The sequence below is a fragment of the Atractosteus spatula genome, chromosome 7 (assembly GCF_055471065.1).
Source record: "Atractosteus spatula isolate fAtrSpa1 chromosome 7, fAtrSpa1.hap1, whole genome shotgun sequence".
Classification (NCBI taxonomy): domain Eukaryota; kingdom Metazoa; phylum Chordata; class Actinopteri; order Semionotiformes; family Lepisosteidae; genus Atractosteus; species Atractosteus spatula.
The window spans coordinates 41,625,571-41,647,226 of NC_142712.1; the positions used below are offsets into that span (position 1 = coordinate 41,625,571).

A 21,656-nucleotide genomic window follows, 5' to 3' on the forward strand; every position below is an offset into this window, starting at 1 on the left:
AAGTAATCAAATCAATTTACTTAATCTTGAAATTAAGTAAACAACTAACTTAATAACTAATAGCAATTAAAATGATGGTACAGCTTGTCTCTTGACTCCTGAAGAAGGCTCAACAGCTGAAATACTACAGTACATTTCTCCTTTCTGCTTTTCAGCCTGGAATATTAACCTTTACATGTGTCTTTGCAGGTGACACACACCAAGGTAGCTCCCCGCTCAAATACAGTAACTAATATTCTGGCCAAACTATTTGTAGACCACACTGGAAAGAGCAGAGTTAATCCTTCTTCACTCTTTGTACAGCTGGCCTACAAAAAAGGTGAACTTTTTTTTCTTCTGCGTGTTTCAGCAGTAAACAAGCAAGCAGCAGCAGCATTAGGTCTCCAGGGCATGTGGCAGGCAGACCATGTGTTCAAACAGGCAGTGCCGTCTCCACAGGGAGGCGAGGGCAGACAACAGCACTAAAACATGCCCTCCGTGCCAGCTTTCAACCACACACGCACACAGCACAGCAAGCAACGTGGGCCCGTCGCGCAAGAACAATGCTTTTGAGCTCCACTGAAAGCGCAAACCAATGTAGTCCATGGCCCGACGATTTTCCACATCTTTCTTGACCATGTCCATATCCCACAGCATACATTCATCTGTTGTTGCTCTTCCCTAAATTACTTGCTGGCATGACAACTGCATATTCCAGAAAAAAAACCAGCAGCAGGAAGTGGACAGGGGAAGCAATTTTGTGTTGCACCCAGCTGTGAAGTTCATTAAAGACTCATGTTAAATCAGTGCAGCGTTATTACACATCCTCATTTATTTCCCTTTATATAGGTTTTGACAAGTATGCATTTCTGGAACAGTTTATTGAAATGAAGTGGGAATGAGAGAGGGTATATGCGTAGCTATATAAAGGCATAATCAACCACCTCCTGGTAGTTAGAAATAAAATGTACAGAAAAAATAAACACACTTATGTACAAAAAAACTAGGCAACCGCAAACAGCCGTGCATGTGGTGCTGAAATACCAGGACAGCTTGGAGACTGCGGTGTGTCAGAATGGCGCTCGCTGTGTCTCGGCCTCCTGAATAAAGTGCCCTTGAGCGTGAGGTGTGGCACCAGCTGGGGAAGAGGATGAGTCACACAGCTGCCTGCCCCCCTTCTTCCTTTTCAGAGCTCTCTTGACACTGGCAGCCTAGAGACTGGAGACTGAGAGACTGACACCCCATCATCTCCTGAGCTGCAATTGTAAGTCACAGTAAATCCTAGGGTGACTGCTTATAAACAAGAATAGGGAGAGCTAGCACAACAGGAAGTTTCACAGAAATGTCACATCGACACCATCAATCCTTAACTCACAATGGATACCAAAGCTACATTTTACTACAGTTCAAAAGAGCGATCTGCAAAAACTGGACTGCTGTTCCTATTCTGCTCGGGAGATAGTGTTAGTCTAACAGCAAAGAAAATCAAATGCTTTGAAAAATCTGTAAGCAGAAAATAGCTGTCCTTCTCTTATTTCCAATGTCCCTGAGCTGGCGCCATGCCTTTGTACTGTGGATTTCTACACAAAAAAACAGCACAATCAGGCAGGTTTTCTCAGGAAAACCGCAGGCTTTCCAACACCTTCAGATTGTGGAAAAAAAAACAGTAAATAAATGATAAGTGTCTAGTGCTTTTTGTAAAATATACTTAGGCAAAATTACCGTGCAAATTTACCAGGGATGAGAGAGAATTTAATGGCAACGTTCTTTAACCACCAAAGGCGAGATTTCCAGTGTGGCCCGGGCCTGTGCTTTTAAATGAGAGGACTGCAGCTCTGGACGTGCCTGGGCAATAGAATAACCCTTAATCCCCATCAAGCCTCATTTCAATGACAATCTGGAGTGATGAAAACTCTAATCAGAGAATTTCAGACTAGTGATTCAAGGATGGGTTTTTAAGAAGTTTATTTCCCTTGACAGGCTCCTTCTGAAGTGTGATAATTAATGAATGAAAGATGTCAGGAACGAAGCTTAAGGCCCCGGCGAAGATTGAATAAATGTTCTCTTAAATATCAAGTGGAACGAGGAAAAAAAAAAAGAAGCATTCCTTTGGAGTGATTGGGAGCGGGTCAGTGGATAAATGCAGACGTTTTTCACTCCGGGGAATTTAAATCCTGCTGAGACTATTGTTAAGTGAAAAATCCTAACCTTCAGGAAGCTGCTTACGGGCTCGGCTGTAGTGGCTTACAGCCTGGTCTGGGGCTGGGGTTTGCAGGCAGCACCTCCACATATTAAACGTGCTGGAAGTTGCTCTATAGGAAAGCAGGGTAAATAGAAAATGCATGACAAAGGAAAAGAGGTTAAAATACGGAGCAGCCGAACAGAGGAGGTATGTTAGAGCAAAGGGGCCTCCAAGGTACTTAAAATGCTTAGGAGGCTTTCCGTCACTGAGCTTCCATCAACTCTGCTGCTCTTTGTCACTCCTCCAGCCCAGTGATCCCCTATTGCTTAGCCTGGTGCAGCACATGGGTTGCCAATCAGGCAAAGTGTTTTGGTTCCGCAAAGTATCAAAGTTTCCAGCAGCCTCTGCAGAGACCTGTTGACGGGGCTTACAGCGGCATCCAATCATCCAAAAACACTGAGAGACACAGGTGCTGAAATGGCGGCGTTTTGTTTTGCAAACTTGCCATTGGAAGAGGCAGAAGAGGATGCGGCACTCCACTTTTTTAAATGATTGACCTTTACGAAAGTTTAATATAAAACGGAAATATAATTAGGCTTAGAGTGTGGCAGCTCTGTTGTGTGTTTGCGGGGAGGAGGCTGTAGCAGACCAGTGGCAAATTAAAGCTGCTCTGTGCCAGAATCATGCAGAATTTTACACAGACATATTATTCCTTAAAGTTCCTTTACAGTGATCCAGCTTTTTATGCTTTTCTGTTTACACCTTCAGACGTTATGTTGCCCAGCTAACGACCAGATCAGACTTTACACACTGTACAGACTTGAGCTGCCTGTGGTTGTTTAGTATATCAATATACTGTCATGATATACTAGTATATTGTTTAGTATATAAGAGCAGCCTTACAAAGGCTCTAAACTTGTAAGAGAAAGCTTGTGGGTTCACATCCCAGGTAGAGCACAGGAGCACTGCGATTGAACCCCTCAGCAAGGTAATGTAATCAGATTGCTTCTCTAAAACATCTGGCTGTATAAACAGGCACAAATGTAAGTTGCTTGTTTTCTTATGCAGTATTAATTGTATTCAGTATTCAAAATAATCAGTCTAATAATATTAAATGATCTATCATTTGAACCAGTTTTACAACTAAGGTTTTAAGGATGGGGAGTGTTTAAGTGTGACGTTCAGTAAGGTGTGGCTCTTCAGTATAAATCGCAAAAGATTTTGTGTTCTGTGTACACCTGTCTCAGCTGCTCCTAGCATCCTTTATCGAGTCAATAAACACTTCTGAAAAAGAATACGCTGAAAGGACAGCTTAGTGCTTTTCAATCATCAAGGTTTATAAAACTAAATATGCAAATTAAACAACTGGATATAACAGGTTATTTAATACTGTGGCCTTAGAAGAAAAACTATCAATACTATGAATTTCCATTATCTTGAGTGAAATACCAGCCGTGATGTCTAAAACATGTGAGTAAGCCGACAGTTATTCTAGTAGAGAACAACCGTAACTCCTGAAATATCAGACAATACTATTTAACCGTTTTAACTTCTAAGGAAGGTACAATTGTATTTTCTGTTAAAACTTGCTAGATCAAAAACGTGAGCGACAGACATCACGTCATGCTCGGAGAGGCCCAGTGTCTTTCTGAGCTGTGCCCAGACAGCCTATCAGGCCTCCCGTTTCCAAAAACACGTAACAGGCTGATGTCATTATATTGCACTTGAGCATCTGGGCTTGGAATGCGTTCACAGCTTCCATTTTATTACGATGCATCTCATAAACCAATAATTCCTCTCTCTTAATAATCTCCGACACTCTCCAATTCAAAGGAACAATGCGGCCACAGCCTTTTAAGATTCAAAGGATCTATTAAAAAACAAAGCTCCTCATAAACACAAATGATGCAATTCTGTTTGCGTGATTTTATAGCCTTGACACAACAGAGGGCTCTATATCAGCCAGTCTCCCCAGAAGATGATGTCAGTGATGCCAAGTTTTCACAGCTCTGACATGAGCACACCGTGTTCACTGTATTGCGTGCTCCTCAAGGCGTTTTCAGCACAAACCAGCTTTGCCCTTTCACCCTCGGATATACTGTAAGACTTGCACAAGTCCAGAAACAGCATCCCATCTCCACTATGTCTCCAAACCAGGTGCTTTGACCACATGCTTGTCTGAACTGCTGGATTCTTTCTCAATAAGACAATTGCCCAAATTCATAAAGCAATGCCCATGCCATGCAGCTAATTTAGGACAACATTGTGTATACAGCGCAATTAATTACCTTGCAAGATGTTTCTGTCTACTGACTTTTTTATTTTTCTATTACTCTACTGGGAAATGTGCATCCTTAATAAAAAAGGTAATTACTCCCCTCTACCAGAATAGAACTAGTTATAGGTTGGAAACATTTTTTTGTTTCAATACGAGGCACGTTAAAATGTTCCATTAGATACCATCAAATTATCAAGATTATGAAATGTTTTACTGAAGTGAATCATTTCAGTTCAATGAATCGTTTGAGTTCCAATGAATTTCATAAAGGTAATGAACAAAAAAAATGATGTACAGTATACAGTAAAAGTGTCAGTTGTTATGCCTTTTTTAAATAATAGGGTCTTCAGAGTTATATCCTCACTTCACACACCACCAAGACTAAGGCACTAAGATGCTGTAGGTGATGTGCTGGGACAGTTGAGGAAATAGAACAAGGAGAGATGCTCACAAAGGGATACGATTTGTCACCCGTGAGGCAAGCTTACAAAAGACACTGCAGAGAGACAGTTATATATACCCAGCGCAGACACCAAAGAGCCAAAATAAAAACTCATCCATCAGGGGAATAATTACCTGAGTGATGTCTTCAGTGTAAGAGACGACAATGTAGCTCTGAGTCCCTTCTGAAGGTAAGATCTGCGACAGACCCCTCTCTGGGCACAGAGCACCCTGCTGAGGCTCAGAGCAGAGCGCACTTGGACGGCATCTCAGACTTCTCTGGCTCTCGGTCGTAACCACTAGACCAAATTGCCTCATTAAATATCAGCTTTAAGAGCTGTTTGGTTTGTAGTGAGCTGTGGACTAGTATTTTAAACCCCAAAAATCAGTGAGAATAAACTGAAATTGATAGCAGGATTTTATTAATTATTTTGGACGTGGGCTGATTATAGGTTGGGCTGGCAGGAACAATTTGTTCCAATTTTTTTTCTTAAATTGGGCCTTGGCTTTTCCTCTGGCTACATGAGGTGTGACTCTAGGCTGGGGGGGGCTCATAATCTCTCATCTCAAATGGGGCTCTGAATTTTTTCACACCTTTGAAAGACGGAGGAAATGGCAGCTACTCACACATCCTATGAATCTAATAAGCCGGTCGTAATTAGGGTTACAACACTTGGGACTTGTAAAAACTCCGGAGCCTGCGATGTGTCAGCAGACAAGCCATGACTGTGGTATCTAGCATTACTTCAGCACCACATGCTGCTGAATTACATCACCCAGCAGCTGGTCACTGTTTCAAAACTGAATGAGCAGCAAGAATGCACTGCAGGTTATGCAAACGCCATGACACTGTACAGCTCTAGAATCATCTATGAGGAAGACCACAGACTGGAAGAAAGAAGAGACCGCATTTGAGGTCAGTGACTTTCAAAGCACAAGGAGAGCAATCTACACTTCTTCGATTGCTTTTTTTCTTTCTCTCCTGCATATTCCTTTGTTCAACTTTTTAATTCAAGTCTGTGTTGTCATCTCTTCTTCAATCCTTATAAAACACAAGAAAGGAACACATCAAGGTCTTCTGGTTGCATAATAGCTAAATGATCATAAATTGCAAGCTACCTGCTTGGTAAAGGAGCTTGGTCTTAACCACCATTAAGCCGTTTTTAATCTCTTTAACCCTTTAGGATTTCATATACTGAATTTGGATCAAATCTCCATTTAGTCTCCTCTGTTCTAGACTAAAGAGATTTAACTCTTTGAATCTGTCTGTGTACAACAAGCCTCTAAGGATTGTTGGTCTTGTATTTCTATGGGTGATGACTACAGACCGACTACAAAATTGTAAACGATGTCTTATTAGTACATAGCAAAACTTGAACATTATTGTCCTCGGATTTAAATTCCACATTTACTTTACACACTGAAACATTCAGTCTGCTTTTCTAATGCTTCCCCACATTGTACTGAGGACATAGAAGAGCCTACATCAACACCGAGATCCCTTTCTCGAACAGCTTCCTGCAGCTGAAAGGCACCCGCCTGACATGTACAGCATGTGATCCCACTTCCCGCATGAATCACATTGTAGCTGTCAGCATTAAGTGCCAGAACGGCAAGCAACAACATCTTCTGAAAATACTCCTCACGGCTGACTTCCTGGATGTAGAGAAACATTCTGCACAAAGAAAGCAAGTTCTCTGAAAATCCGAGGGTCTGCGCTGAGGAAGTCGATTAGTGTTGTGCAAAGGCTCAAGATAATTTCTCTCCTGAGAAATCTTCTTTTATGTGAATCTAATAAGCTTCACTCTACTGATGCCCTTTGTCATTTTTTATTCCCCATACAGGCTGTTTCTACTGGAACAGAACATCTGAATTGGAGGAAGAGAAGTGTGGCAAAGAAGAAACTAGATAAAACTGAAGTGCAGCTGCTCCTTTAAGGCTCACGGGACAGATAGCTGCAAACACTTGGGAGATAAAGCTTGGAGCTCTTTCACAGGACCACCCACAGAGCTGTGTTTACCAAGTTTTGTCTAAAATATCTTCAGTAGCACTCCTACTGAAAACCCCTAAATACACGGGAACAGGAGAAAGGAACTCAGCCCACAACAGTCCTCACTCACCTGCTGTTAACATGCTTTTTCATAACGCATTCAGAATGATTCAAATGTGTTTTCATTCCTTTGGTCAACTTTATTCGCTTCACTAAATTAAGACAAGCCACGTTTTATGAGTGATACGCATGAGGAATAAGTCTGTTTTCTGGAGCTTGTCCAGAGAGTTTCACCCCATTATAATGCATGCAATTTCCAAAGTTCTCCCTAATTTATAACAGTCTGCTGGCTAGCAGTTCTTTCTGTAATTCTTGTGTACAAGTTCCCAGCCTTCGGATCTTTGCTTCCCCACACTTCTGCAGGGATCTGTGCTGTGTGGACTGTGCTTTTAAACGGGGACGGCAGAGGATGCTCAAGGCTGCCAGCGAGAATGTCCTGTCCTGACCCAGTTCGGCACACGGGTGTGTCTGGCCAGGGTCACACCAAGGATGACTCAGAGGTGGTGCTGGGAAAAGAGCCCAGTATCTCCAGGCTCTTAGTCATCCTGTCCTGCTTTAACAAAGATACCAGTTATGAGGTTTAAGAGATTATTTTTTAACTCGCGTAGCTGCTGCAGATAGCAGACTTCCTAGTGCACCGAAAACGTATTTCTTATTCTAGACCTGGGGCGAGTTCTGAAGTGGTTCTGTCCTCCCTGTTACTTTCACAACATGGATCGTTTAGAAACCGATGTGCTGCAGATCCATCTTTCCCACTCACATGTTATGCTCTTGCTTGGCGTTGAAGAGTCCGGCTTGAGAGGGGTTCTGTCGTCGTTCGTGTTCCTCTCAATCCCGTGGGGTACTGGGGGTTCCCTCGGCGTGCTTTCAGCATGGGACTGCTCCCCGTTTTCAAATGCCTCTTCTTCTGCAGGGCAACAGCAGTAAAAATGTTGAAGAGAACTGAATGAGCAGCAGAAACCCCCTCCAAACAAATTTGTAAACAGAAGAACAGTGGTCCTTGGATTTTAATTTAGATAACTAATTAATCTACTGTACACCACGTCACCCCACTTGCTAGATTAAATTCCACTTTGTTATTCTGCTGTATTCTTTTTGGTATTCTCAATTAGGAAGATCCTGCAAATTGGAATAAACAGACCGTTGTCCGTTTAATGTAGCGCTCTCTTCAGAGGCACGAAACGACTCCACATCGGGTGGTTAAAACAAAATAATTGGCGATTCAAAATGTTTACAAGAAAGAATGCCATATTACACCATGATAAATGTTTCAGAGGCATGTTTAAAATATCACAGCACGGTATTTCCATGGTCTAGTGCAGCAAAGTACGAAACACTATGGTAAAAAAAAACAGTAAATCCGTGACAAAAGTGCAAAGATATCATGGAAGTAAATTTTCATGTCGGAGCTGAATCATTCTGGATAAATATCTCCCTCAAGTGTGCTGGGAAAGAACGCAGAGATGTCACTGACATACTAATACTGCAGCTTCACCCCAGCCAAAAGCTGCTCTTTACCTGCATGGGTTCAAAAACACTGCAAACAAAAAACCTCGACAGAAACGCTGAACTTTATAACCTAAAACTTAGAAAATACGCTTGTGCAGAAAAGAACTGTCAGCGGCAGTCATCTTTCTTTCTCTGTTCTTCTGAAAGAGAGTGAAGGTACGGCACGGGCTTGGAAGCACAAAAGGGGCTGATCTCTTGTTCTGTATCTACCGAGAACAGGCAGCTGGACTGGGGTGGCCAGGAGTGTGGTCTTCATCTCAGCACTACAGAAACACAAGCGCTCTGTGTGTTTTACACATCCCTTCTGGAGTCAAACAGGCCCATTATACGCTGGTAATTACAAGAGCTTTCAGTCCCTCCTCAGGCTGCTATGCCTGTACTTCAAAGTGCCAGGTTTTGACCTCAGAGAGGGGCACAGCGCTCGAGTTTCAGCAGCATGAAATGAAACACAGCTGCAGTTTATTTTCTGTTTTATAAACAAAAAGCATCTAATGTGAAACGCTTTTCCGGGACCTGGTGAGGAAAGGAGTCCTGAGGAAGGAGAGAAAAGGCTAGTCCCCGTTCTGCTTCTTCATTACCTTCGAATTTCATATTGCTAAAGGATTTTGAGGCTGACTGCCTGCCTGCTTTCAGAAGACTATAGGTGTGAGTCAGCCTGGCAGGTGAGCTGGACAGAGGCTCAGTCACAATGTGGATGCCGATAACCAAAACACCCTTCCAACCCATGTAATTACATAATTTTCTTGGGTGACGCAGTGGTTAGGATTAATGCCTCGCAGCGCTGAGGCCCTGGGTTCAGTTCCGGACCTGGGGTGCTATCTGTACGGAGTTTGAAAGTTCTCCCCATGATCGCATAGATTTCCTCTGGTTTCCCCCTACAGTCTAAAATCATGCTGATAGGTTAAGTTGCTTCAGTGAAAACTGGCCCTGGTGCGAGTGTGCATGTGTGCCCTGCGATAAACTGGTGTTCCAGCCTTACGCCTGTTGCTTGCTGGGATAGACTCCAGCTCCCCCGTGACCCTGAATTGGATGAAGCAGATAGAAAATGGATAGTTGGATAATTTTCTTCACTGCTACGAAAGGAGTTTTTCCCCGTCACTGACTGTCCCCTCGGTCCTCCGCATCACTGTGGCAGAAGGAGAGCGAGGACAGTCCATCTGTCTCGCCTGCAGGAACGACTTCCAGGTTTCACCTCCGACCTACGCCAGTCTTTCAAGTGCCATTGGAGCCATTTTAAGAGGGCTGTAAAGAGTGTCTCCACTGCAGACACCGATGCTGTAATGAAGGCACACTACGACTCCAGCACACTGTCCCGGCATTTACTGCACATCTGGTGCCAGCATCAGTGCAACAAGCATCAAGACTACAGAGCCCAGGATTCAAGGCTGGAATGGATTAGCCAGTAGGAAGCCAAAAATGGCCTGAAAGGCAACTTCTACTTTTTTTTTACATGGTAGAATCACCCACTGGATTTGTGTGGAGTCTGCATGTCCCCCCCCCCCCCACGTTTGCCTGAAACGTGGGAAATTGGCCCTCATGTGAGTGTGTGTGTGTGTTGCTGTCTGTGTCAGTGTCCTAAGACGTGGCCCTCCAGTCCTAAGCTCCAGTATGTGTACGAACACAACCACGAGAACCAACTTCTGAGCCACTGGAGTTCGCACCAGGTGAGGGTCTTGCTGGCCCAGCAAGTCACTGGTCTTCCCAGTAACTGGAAAGCCCTGGGGGCCGAGCCCTAGTCGTGTTTTGCCAAATGGAGAGCCAGCGTCATGGCTGGCTAGCAGTTCTTTCTGTAATTCTCGTGTACAAGTTTGCAGGCAGATCAGAAAATGCAGTGAACGCTGACAGATACAAGCTGATTACACATCATACGTCACAAAATGAGGTTAATTTACTGTGAAGGATGGAGCTGTGGACTCAGGGTTGTAAATCTCTATGACTTCACACGGCCTTAACATTTTCTTGGTAACCTCCGTTACTGAATTGTGCCAATTAACAGCCTGCTGTCTACCAAACCAGCTGAACTTGCGTCGCTGGTCAGGGCCATTACGTGTACCTTTCTTTGAAAGAGAAAACCAAAAAATGCTTTATTTTTGCTCTACTGCGAATTGCTGCACGGGCCTTTTAAGGGCTTGGTTTGCCAGACAAACTAGCTCTCTTTAAGAATCCATTTCATGCCTTTTTTTTAGTGGATTCCCCAAGTCTGTAGAATATATGACATTTTTGGCTGGGACTGTTACAAGAGAGATTCCAGAGAAGGTATCATGCCCCAACATCACATAGACCTCCAGCAAACACAGACCAGACCCTGACAAGATATTTATCAAGAAATGCATAATAGCACATCACAGAGGCGTGCTTGGTATTGTCTTTGATCCGTCATCGTAGGGCTGTTGCTGTACCTGTCTTCTCAGATGTGGCATTGTTCAGGACAAGATTGTCTCGGGATTTTTGTCCCTCCTCTAGTCAGTAAACAGGATTAACAGAGAATGTAAGTATTTCCTCTCTTCGGGTTTCTTCTTCAACATGTGGAGCTCATTTGAAAAGGGAGCGTTTCACATGCTGTTTTCATTATGTCAATCAAAACGATTAAATCAGATATGAAAATTGCTTGAACTGGGTTGTTGTTTTTATTTCAATTTTTAAAAACGGTCTGAAGCGAGATGTGGGGATAAATTAAAAACTGGATTTAGACCCTGCAGAGGTTAGGGGTGGTGGGTTTAGACCTGTCAGATGGTACTTATTAGAATAAGGAGATGTTAGGATGAGAAAATGCCAGGATGGTGGCAATTAAATCTTGCGATGTTTCTTTTCGGGAGGGTGCATGGGTGTTCGCTTGCCCATTTGCTCTGTGGTTCCTCCAAACTTCAAATTTAATACAGATGTGACTATGCTTGTGTTCCCTTCGCAGTGTGTATTTTTTTTTGCTGTTGTTGTATTTCACCCACATTGGGAACCAGAATCTGTAACAACTGTCGAAAAACATCCCTGGAGTTTCGGAGTAATGCTACAGCATTTAGCAAAAACAACTCCACACTATGCAATTAAATTATAATAAAATGGGAATCATCATCTCTCCACCTCAACCATCTCTACGCACAGACACTCAGACTAGAAAACAGCAAGAAGGCATTACATTTGCTGTCAGATCACCTGCCTTCACTCAATATCAAACCATGTACTGCCAGACAGTCCTTCAAGAGGCAGCTGGGTGAGATTTCAGAATCAATTAGTGGCTGGCAGCCAAACAAGAAAGATGGACCAAATGCCCTCCTCTCATCTGCAAGACGTTCTACATTTGAGTACCTCTCCCTGCCCTGTGTGAGGCTCTGGAGAGCTGTCTCAAGGTACAGACTGCAGATGTGCTCATAAATACCCAGGCAACAAGGCACCGATCAAGAAAGCCACAGCTACATACCTTGAATAAACTGTTTCACTATTGTTTAAAAAAAGGAGATGATCTACTCTCAGCATGTCACCTTTGTGAACAGTCAAGGTTCAATTTAAGATAAAAGTGGAACTAGATATGCAATGCTAACAGTGGTTCATTACCAACATTAAGGAAGCACACTGGCAACAATCACAAGTACAAGAACAGTATGGAAAACAAACTGTAACAATAATTGATCATACCTTTCATATTTTAAATCATACTGTTGTGTTAATGCACAACTTGTTTGTATTGGCGCAAACTACGAAAGTTGCTCTAGATAAAAGCACCTGTCAAACAAACAATAAGAGTATTGAATGAGGCACATTTACTATAATTGCAGCACATTAAATCCTGCACATGCACATGCGTGATGCACACAGCCAGCAAAGAAAGTACACTATTGTTGTATTTGGGAACATATCTGCACATACAGGATGATCAGACCACAAAAACGGCCAGCTCCTGAAGGGTCAGAGCTGTGCCAGTACTTCAACCAAGAGAGATAAAAAAGAGAGGTCTGGTATCAGGGAAGGGAACTGCAGATCCAGCAGTGTCTCAGTAGCATATCGGTCTTAACTTAACAAAACTGTTGAATTGCTGTGCTTCAGCCAGCTCTGACCAAACCTCAGGAGGCTTTTCAAAGAGGTGGATTGAATTTCAGAGGATTTTCAAGTTTTTGGCAGAGTGGCAACTGGGTTTTTCAAGCAAAGGGGGAGGATCCAGTTTCCTGCTAAGATAACATCTTGCCTCTAGCAGCTCATAGCAGCCCTTCTGCATTAAAAAATGCATTCCTGTCACACTGAAAGTGAAGCTACCTTTAAAAGAGGCAGACATTCCTCTCACCAAGCGGTTTTCATAAGAAATAAAAAAACTGTTCATTTATTTGCACATGGGGGTTTGTCAGGGGCCTTATAAGTTTGAAAAGAAAGGATTTATTCTGGGAATTGTCGAACAGTTCTGGCTGTAAAGCAAGCCTTTGGAACTTTGCAATCCTGTTGGGTTAAGACGTAGGAGTAGCAGCATTACACGCTAGACCAGTGCAGCATTGAGACATTGTTATGTGGTAAAAAGAAAAGGCTGCCTGTGGACAGAGTGAATGAAAATTTACACACCACTGCAGTGGGCTGGCCTGAATAAATCCACATTCTGAGGTTTCTTAGTCCTTCCTAATTGAAAGTAATTTTTAATCAAGAAACAGTTTCAGTGCAGCCTTGAGCTTTCGTGATCCTGCTCTTTTCAGTCACTCTAGCCCTGACAAGATCAGCACTATGGACCTGCTGGGCAACGCGTTTAAATCTGAGAACAGGAAGCACATCATTTCACCATGAGCTGTGCGAGTCCAGAACGAGCCACCCAGCCATGCTGTCAAAGCCAATACCCTGGCTTTCTTCAAGATACGGCTCTACCTACTAAAAACTAAACGACCTAGATAGGCTCTATGCCGGTTTGTGAATTTCTTGTGTTTGCACTTTGACAGTATCACAGTGTATCAAATGGCTTTATGTTATGTAACACAAACTACTTTCCTGTGCTGTCTAGAATCTTGCACATTGCGCTTTCACAATCAGGAGCCATGTCTGCCAGAACTGTGTCTTAGTTTATGTGAGGTAATTTCTTGGATTCAGTTAAAAAGAAAAATGCAGTGATTTTCACAAACAGCAGCAGGAGAAAGAGTTAAAAGCTTTTTTAAAATGCATTTGGTGCTATTTAATGTGTTTCATGATTGCATTAGCAGGTCAAGGGAGTAATTGCTGTGTAAATCCCCCAAATATATAAATAAACACAGTCAGGCTTCAGAAGCCATCATTTTTTTTTGTTGAAGGAACAGACTGATTAAGTGGAGAAAAAAATGCTTGTGATTAAAATCTAATCTAATAATACCAGCTACTGTACCTCTAGAGTAGTAAGAAAATCTAGTATAACAGTACACAAAAAAAACAATAACCAGCCACCGGGTACACACATGAAATCCACTGGAATACTTAAAAGTGCAGCTTCATTTTATCTGCGAAAGTAATATGGTATACTGCACCTAGTGAAGATATTAATTAGGAATAAGTTGTCATTACAGTACACGTCTGCCACGTCCAGGAGTACCACTGCAGCATTCCTAAGCCATGGGAGTGCTCAGTCTGGGGGCGAGACGGACGTGCACTTTCGTTCAGTTCCACTGGAGAGGAGCCGCGCTGCAGCTGATGAGTTCCATGTGCCTGCTGCAGACGATCACGGGGCAGCAGCCGAGACGGGGGGCAGAGGGCCTCCAACCGTGCTGGAGGTCAGCCGTCCCAGCGTTATAACAGTGGGCATGACGGGTAGAGAGCGCGGCGGGCGTCCTGCATTCCCCTGGAGTAAGGGAAGGAGGAGGTGTGGGGGGGGTGGGCGAGGACAGTCAACTCTGACTGATTGTGTAACAGCCTGGGGTGGAGAGCAGGACGGTCTGGGAGAGGGGGGCAGCAGCGCGACGCCCCCGTGTTGGGGCGTGCGGTACCGCTGCAGCGCGTCTGTGTTGGGGACAGGCTGCTGACGCTCCGCTCTCTTCACGCCACTGCTGGGGTGTCACTCAGCTCCCCAGGGCGCATCAATTACAAACACAGCAAAGTCTGTGATTTCAGGCAAGAAAATGCCAGGTTTGCAGAAGCAGATTAATATTCTTTAAACTGAAACATACGAAGGATAGCTGGGGCACAGAAACTGGAGAAATACCTGTTTATACTGATGAGAATGCTTACTAAAATGTAACTTTAAATAGACATTAGATTTATGAGCTTAGTTGCCTTCCTATTTCTTTTTACACTGAGAGGCATTAAAATCACAACAAAATATTATTGGAACCAATAGTATTGGTTGTGTTTTTAATGCCTCACAGAGGCAAGAAATAAAATGCATGTGTATTTAGATCAAATTTAAGACTAAGCGAACACCTGGCAGCTGATGATTAGTGTAGACAAGTGCTTAGTGTTACACTGAGGTAAAACTATAAACAGGAAATGGGAAACGCTAAGCAAGAAAAGGCTACCTATAAAAAAGGTTGGTGTGGTTATCTTGATATCTACAGTACATCTTATAGACAGTGTAGAGAAAGAAAATAAGCAAACAGGATATTATGAAACTCAGTTAAAGGTATAGAGCTTAAAACAAGGGCCATTATGTTAAAATTGTACAATTTTAGTCACCATGTTACAATGAATACATTGCTGCTCCAGATTCAGCCCAGAGAAAAGCCACCCAGGCTTTTCCTGAAGCAAAACAAAGCTGAATGTGTTAACTCTTAAACAGAGAAGCTTAAAATAGGACCTGATCTTGGTTACCAAAATCCTTAAAGGCACTGATAAGGTGGACTACATCATAACAGGAGAACTTCTTAGAGTTGGGTCTACATCAAACAGTTGTAGGAGTCTGGTACAAGCTGCCCACCAATGTTGCTGAAGCCGATACCCTGGCTTCTTTCAAGAAATGGCTGGGTGATATCCGTGGATCAACTGGCTACTAACTACCAAATGGATAAGAATGGCCTCCTCTGCTTTTTACCCTTCCTTACACTCATCTGTATTTTTATCTCAACAGAAACATGAATTCCATTACTTTACAGAAAAACTGAACCGACAGACAATATTTCAGATATACCTCGGTACCAATCGTTGTCTCTACAGTGTTAGGAACAGTTGGCACCATTCACACAAACACTTGATATTGATTAAAGGCAGCAGCTTTTCATCTGAAGCATGGCTTATTAGAAGGGCTAATTCATCATTCTATACAGCCCCCCCCCAATAAATCGAAATCTTCTTGGATACTTACAAGGCTCCTTTGGGTGTAATTAAAAAATAATAATAATTAAGCACCATCCTAAACCTACTGTACTTTTAACATGTTGATAGATTTGCAACATCTTAACCAAACTCATATGCTTCAAACGACGAGACTAAATGCTCACATTTAATGGAGCCGAAAACTGGAAATGTATTCAAAATAGCTTCAAAGCCCACCTCTGGAATTTCTCCAGATTTGCAGATTTTAGAAATAATATAAGCGCAAGCTCATTAAAGCTGAAAGGTCTTGTGTTTTACATTCCTCTGAGCTAAATGTAATTGCTTGGGATTTGAAGCACATTATTTTGTAAAGTTCCTTCCTTAACACATATTTTAAAAAGTCATTTTTTTTCTGTGTTGCTCTGGTTATAGTGACAGGCAGTCCATAGACAGAAATATGAAAAAAATATACCTTTTTGTCAGGGATTTCTTTTTTGGTGACTGCAGACACATCCCCTCTATAAGGTACACATTTTACTGACTGGTATGGAAAGCATTTAACTAATTCTAATTAAATTTGCTGAGAAACATCCTAGTCAGTTTCCAAGTCTAAAGCAAACTGCAGGAATTTAACTGTATTCAAAAGTTCTTACGAAAATAATTTAAATGCAGAGGCTTTTGTTGAAAAACCTGTCACTCAACTACTGAAATAAGAATTGTTGACAATGTCTAATCAAATTCTCTGAAATTGGACTACAAAGGTATTAAAGGATTTGGAATGCATACTAGAGTCTGCAGTTTGAATAACAAAGTTCATCTTTTGCAAGGTCGGTTTTGAAAGATTGAGAACAGCAAATATGAGATCCTTCACCACAAAAAGATGGGGTGGAATGGGCTATTTTTTTGAAGAAGGCATTTCTGCTGGTACAATGACTTTCAAATAAACAAGAGAACTGATTGCATCTTCACAGCTGAATTACTTGGAGTGCGCTTTCAGCTTTGACTGATGACAACAAAAGAGATGGTTATATAAACAAACACTGTGGAATAAATCCAGCACTACAGTCTTTAGTAGTGACTTGACAAACTACACCAGAGGTTCTTGTGTAAAATACATCAGCCCAATGTTGTGCTTAATCCCTAGCTCACAAAATAACATGCTCTGAATATTTAATGATAGGGAAACGAACCAACTGTCATCGCTTTTTGTAGGCTTCTGTATGCAGTCAAGGTATAACTGTGACTAAGACCACTTGTCTGAGATAGAGAATCATTTTAAAATGCAAGGAAGGGTCAAATACTGATATACACAACATTAGGATTAAGTGGAATGATTTAATACACAGATTGTGTGATTTACAAAGTTGGACTATTTTGATCTATTAAAAGATTAAAATGATACCACAGAATCCTGAAGTTATCTGAAGTCACAGAAAAAAAATCCTCCAAACCAGAAATAACTGGAATCTGTTAACTTTGGCAAGAAAATCTAGCTCTAATATTAGTGCATACATGATATCTTACCTATTTCATAAGATTCACAATCATAAAAAAGACTAATAAATCAATTTGAATGTTTTCGGGCATTGTGCAAAAGAACAGATCAAAGGAGATTACCTTTGTGTGCATGTCCAGTGCAAGTTTTTATTGGGCCATTAAAGTTAGGAGGTCAGGGAAGGTGTTTTTAAACTGGGCTTGACAGGAAACTGGGCCAAGCCAGTACATAGCTGTGGGGGGGACATTAAAGTCAGGACACTTCATTGTAGAGAACTGGGATCTTGAGGCTTGCACCCTTCCAGGAGTTTGTCAAAACAGGAGCAGGGTGAGCTCAGGGCATGTAAAACTAAAGTCACTGTCTAACCCTCCCTTCCACTCCACAGGTGTCTCTAAGTCTGGCTATCCGTGTGTGGCCCTGTAAAAAATGCACAACAACAACATTCAGCTTCAATATTAAAAACCAAATGCACAAACAAAGCACAACAAAAAAAAAAAAAGAGCCGGACCCCTTCCTATAGCTGCAGAAACAAAACTGGCGAGCTGCAAGAACTGCAGCCGTATTGCCGCACAGCATCACCACCCTGCCTTCCACACACTGCGCTACGGGTGAATGAGCTACTGTTCACAGCGAAACTCCCAGCGCACCACATAGAAGGGGACTATTTTACTAGTCCTCTGACCACTGCAGGCCTCCAGCTTGTGCTCCGCTGCTGCCCGCAAATTAATTCTGCGGTCGCAGCGACGTCTCCCCAAGAAAGCGGAGCGCATTATAAATAAAGGCTGTTTACCTCTTCTCGAATCAGCAGCTCTAACAGGGCTGCAACAGAAGACCCCGAACGGGACGCGGAGGAGTGCCCAAGGTCCACATGCTGTGAAAGGAGGCTCTTGTGAGGCCTGTCAGACCAGTAACTGGCAGCACCCAGAGCCTGTAACCCTAAATTGATGTACCAATGTCTCCCACTGAAAATAACCACCAGGCACTAAAAACACAGGGCGGGTATCAGCTTCTCTTTCATACACAACGTACAAAAACAGTAACAATTAAGGTTCAAGAAACATTTTTGCTATCATCTGAAGCCGTAATATCTCTTTCAAACTTATTTTTTTAAAAAAACGGACCACGAGAAGCTTTTACAACCTGATCAGGTTATTACTTTGCAGTCTTACATTCTGTCTCGGAGCTACGGCTCTGAGCGTTTTAATTTTGCGAGACTTTAAGGTCAGGGGAGTGCGCCTGACTTAGCAGGATGCTTAAGCAGCAGCACAGCAAACAGACAGAGGCCTGGGAGGTTTGTCAGGACACATGGAGACCTCTGTAACAAAGCTGGTGTGCAAATAGGCTACACCAATGATCCATGAGAAGCAGACAGCATCCCCATGTGTCCCGTTTCTGTCCTACTATATTCCCACATCCTTCCTTGTGCACTCCATCTCCAACATTTATGAAAACATCGTTCTCCTTGGCGTCTGTACCGTGGAGCATCTCCCTTTCAGCTTGTTTCCTCGCCTAAACGTCTGCAGGAGTATAATTACAACAGCACATTTCTTAGTCAGCACACACAGTGCTCCTGTGTGAAGCACGGCAAAAAGAAGAATGACTGCTTCAGCCGGCGAGCCTGCTTCAGGTGTGGCAGAATGCTGGTTTAACAAGAGAACACAGCTGTGGGCCCTGTGAGGGGGGGAGGAGGAGGAGGAGGAGGAGGAGGAATGGCACCTGAAGAAGGCTGAACAGCCAAAACAAGACAGCTCCCCCCTCACCCTCAGATGTAACCAGTCCCATCACTGAAATATAAAAAGCATGGCTCGTAATGGTTTTGTGTCTACGTAAAGACTCAGGAGCAAGAAACCTGTATGTGTGTCGTACGTACCGTATGTCTTCGCTTTGGATACAGCACAAACAAGGCACAAGAGTTATACTTCTTTTCAGGGCAGTTAATTCTATTCTCTTAGGAAACAGCTGCTGCTTTAGTTTGATGAAATCTGAATGTGTTCAAAAGAAAAGATCCCATTCTTAATCACTTGAACCATGTCTTGTCTTCTATTTGGTCCTGGGTGTTGTTTCATTTTTGGCTTAGTCATGGTAAGTTGGCCGTGCGAATGAAAAGCACACTTCCATGACTCGGTAAAGCTTTCCTATCAGGGCTGTTGGGAGAACTGATAATAATCACAGCTAATCACAATGGATTTGACTCATCAGCCTCTTGGCAGCCCTTTTCACCATAGCCAGCGAAACGAATAAAGAGTGATCATATGAAAAAAACATGCTGGAAAATCTTAATGCTAATAAATGTTTAATTTACAAAAATATCAAGAGCCTCATGAGCAACAGCAAAAGATTTCTCTCTTTTCAAAATGTTGGTCGATGTTGTTCCTTCTTGATAAATCCCCAAAATAGCATTTTGGACTTGCAGTGGTCATGAAGGCTGATGCAGGAGGCCTGCTGTGACCTCGCAAGCCCTCCTCAGCGTTCTCCAGCAGTGCTCCTCTTACCTGAGTCTGAAGCCCCGGGCTGGTGCTGTATCGAGCAGTGGTCCTCATCCTCAGGAGAGCTGGCCGAGGGACCGCGAGCCCCTGACATCTGTCCACAAGCTAGGGGAACGCGACAACAAGGGGGGTCAGACTGAGCAGCACTTTCCTTCTGGGTCCCCCGAGACACGCGCAGGAGCGACAGACACAGACACAGCTGCCTGGACCCGAAGAAGCCTTGAGAAACTTCCTTTGTTTTCAGTCTTCATACAGGAGGGAACCGCCCAGCCTGATTAATCAGCTCGTCCACTAACATCCCGGGCCGCGAGGCGGTTTTTGAAACCAACAGTAGCTGGGTTGATGGCACCCCCTTTCGCCCGTCACAGTTAAAGGGGTACAGGTGTGCTAGGGAGAAAGTGGCCCTGTGTATTCCCTGCACTGCCGAGGTCCTGACTACGCGGAGAGCAGGAGGGCACCGATACTCCCGAGCACATAGGTGCCAGGCAGCTGGTGACAGAGACCAGCCTTGACAACTGTTTATTCTCTTCTTTTTAAAATAAATTAGGCTGCACATTGTATAATTAGAACATGATGGTCATTATGCAATCAGTTGCACAAACTATAATTATTACCTTTAACTACAACTTGCTATTTACATTAATTATAATACAGACCCTCCCATTTTTAGACACCCAGGTTTCTCAATAAAGGTGACCCTATTGTACATACATTAAGGATCTCATATTCTGTTTGAGATTATAAAGTCACTTTATTAAAGACTCAAGATACAATTCAGAAAAATATGGCTATTAAATTTCACAAAAATATAACTAGAGTGTGATTACTAGACTCTACTAGACTGTTTGCTAAACAAAGGTTAGTCATATGGTCATTTCTTTTTACCGACCGCTCATCAGTGTAAGATTAACGATAATGCAGAATAATGCTCTCGAAGGCAATGGGGATTTTAATTGACACGTGAAACGATTTACTTTGGTTAAACACAACGTTGAATTAAAGTTAAGCCTCGGTTTGTGGCTTTACTAGATGTCATTCACAAGGTAATTCAAAACTATAACAGATATAGGTGAACGTAAAGAGAAATGCACTCCAGATACAGTAGGTGTTAATCTTTTATAGTGATAACCCAGCTCTCACAGACAGGTATAATTTTTAATCGAATGTAGCCTGGATATGGACTTTTTTTTGCCGATACTTTGAAGATAGAATCCTACCGCAGACACAACACGCACCAAACAGCCCGTCTGCGAGTTCTGGTCTTCGTCACTGGACGCCAATAGCCTAAATCAAACCTTTCGCTTCTTTATTTTTAAAAATAAAAACCTCACCATAAACAAAGCGGTCTAAGGATGACACTGTTTTCAATTCCTATTTCTCCTTAAAGCACCCGCTGCCTTACACTCACCTACTGTTCGTTCACCTGAATTCTGTTTTTTCTAACGAGCCTGAACATGCTCGAGCGCAAACGAACTCAAACCTGTTGGACGTGTTCAGATATCGCTTAATTGGAACAACGATAACAATATCCATTGAAACAAAGCATAAATACGGCATATAAGAGAACAATTAACCCACCTTGAGGCGCTCAGAAATACTGCATCAATTGCATTCTATGCTTCTTTCTTCACTTTGTTCTTCTTCAAAAACTTTATCTATCGTTCATTTCGGCTGCAGTTATTACTTGACTTGCACAGTCTGTTCAGATACCTGCGTCCCAATGTGATGTGGAAAAGTTCTTACGGCCTCTGCAACTTCCAAATTCCGGCGTTTGTGTTGCTGTTTGGTGAAGTTTTCGTGTTTCTTGTGTATCCCTGTTTCTCGCTCCCCGAGCGCCTGGGAGAGATTTCTTCGTGTGCTGCCGCGCTCGCTTTTCAAACTTTTGGCTTTTTACTTTAGCAGACTGGACAAGCGCTGTTATTCGTGTTCGCCACCTTTCTCAAGCAACTTCGCTGTATCTTGTCCTGTGTTTTACCACTTTTTTAACGTCTGTTACCCTTCTCTCTCTCTCTCCCTCCTTCCCTCGGTACAGTCTTGGAGACAGCTTCAGTCCCTTC

At 42.8% G+C, this 21,656-nt stretch overlaps 1 protein-coding gene across 1 annotated transcript in view; it reads right to left on the minus strand.

The window, feature by feature from the left end:
- Nucleotides 1-21,656, minus strand: part of mdfi (MyoD family inhibitor) — a 32,590-nt gene extending 10,934 nt beyond the window's left edge. The window contains exons 1-3 of the mRNA XM_088921353.1: nt 21,178-21,656; nt 19,606-19,704; nt 7,691-7,837 (exon numbers count right to left, since the gene is read on the minus strand). Coding sequence (XP_088777479.1) covers nt 7,691-7,837; nt 19,606-19,693 — 235 coding nt within the window. The 5' untranslated portion in view covers nt 19,694-19,704; nt 21,178-21,656. The remainder of the gene's footprint in view (nt 1-7,690; nt 7,838-19,605; nt 19,705-21,177) is intronic.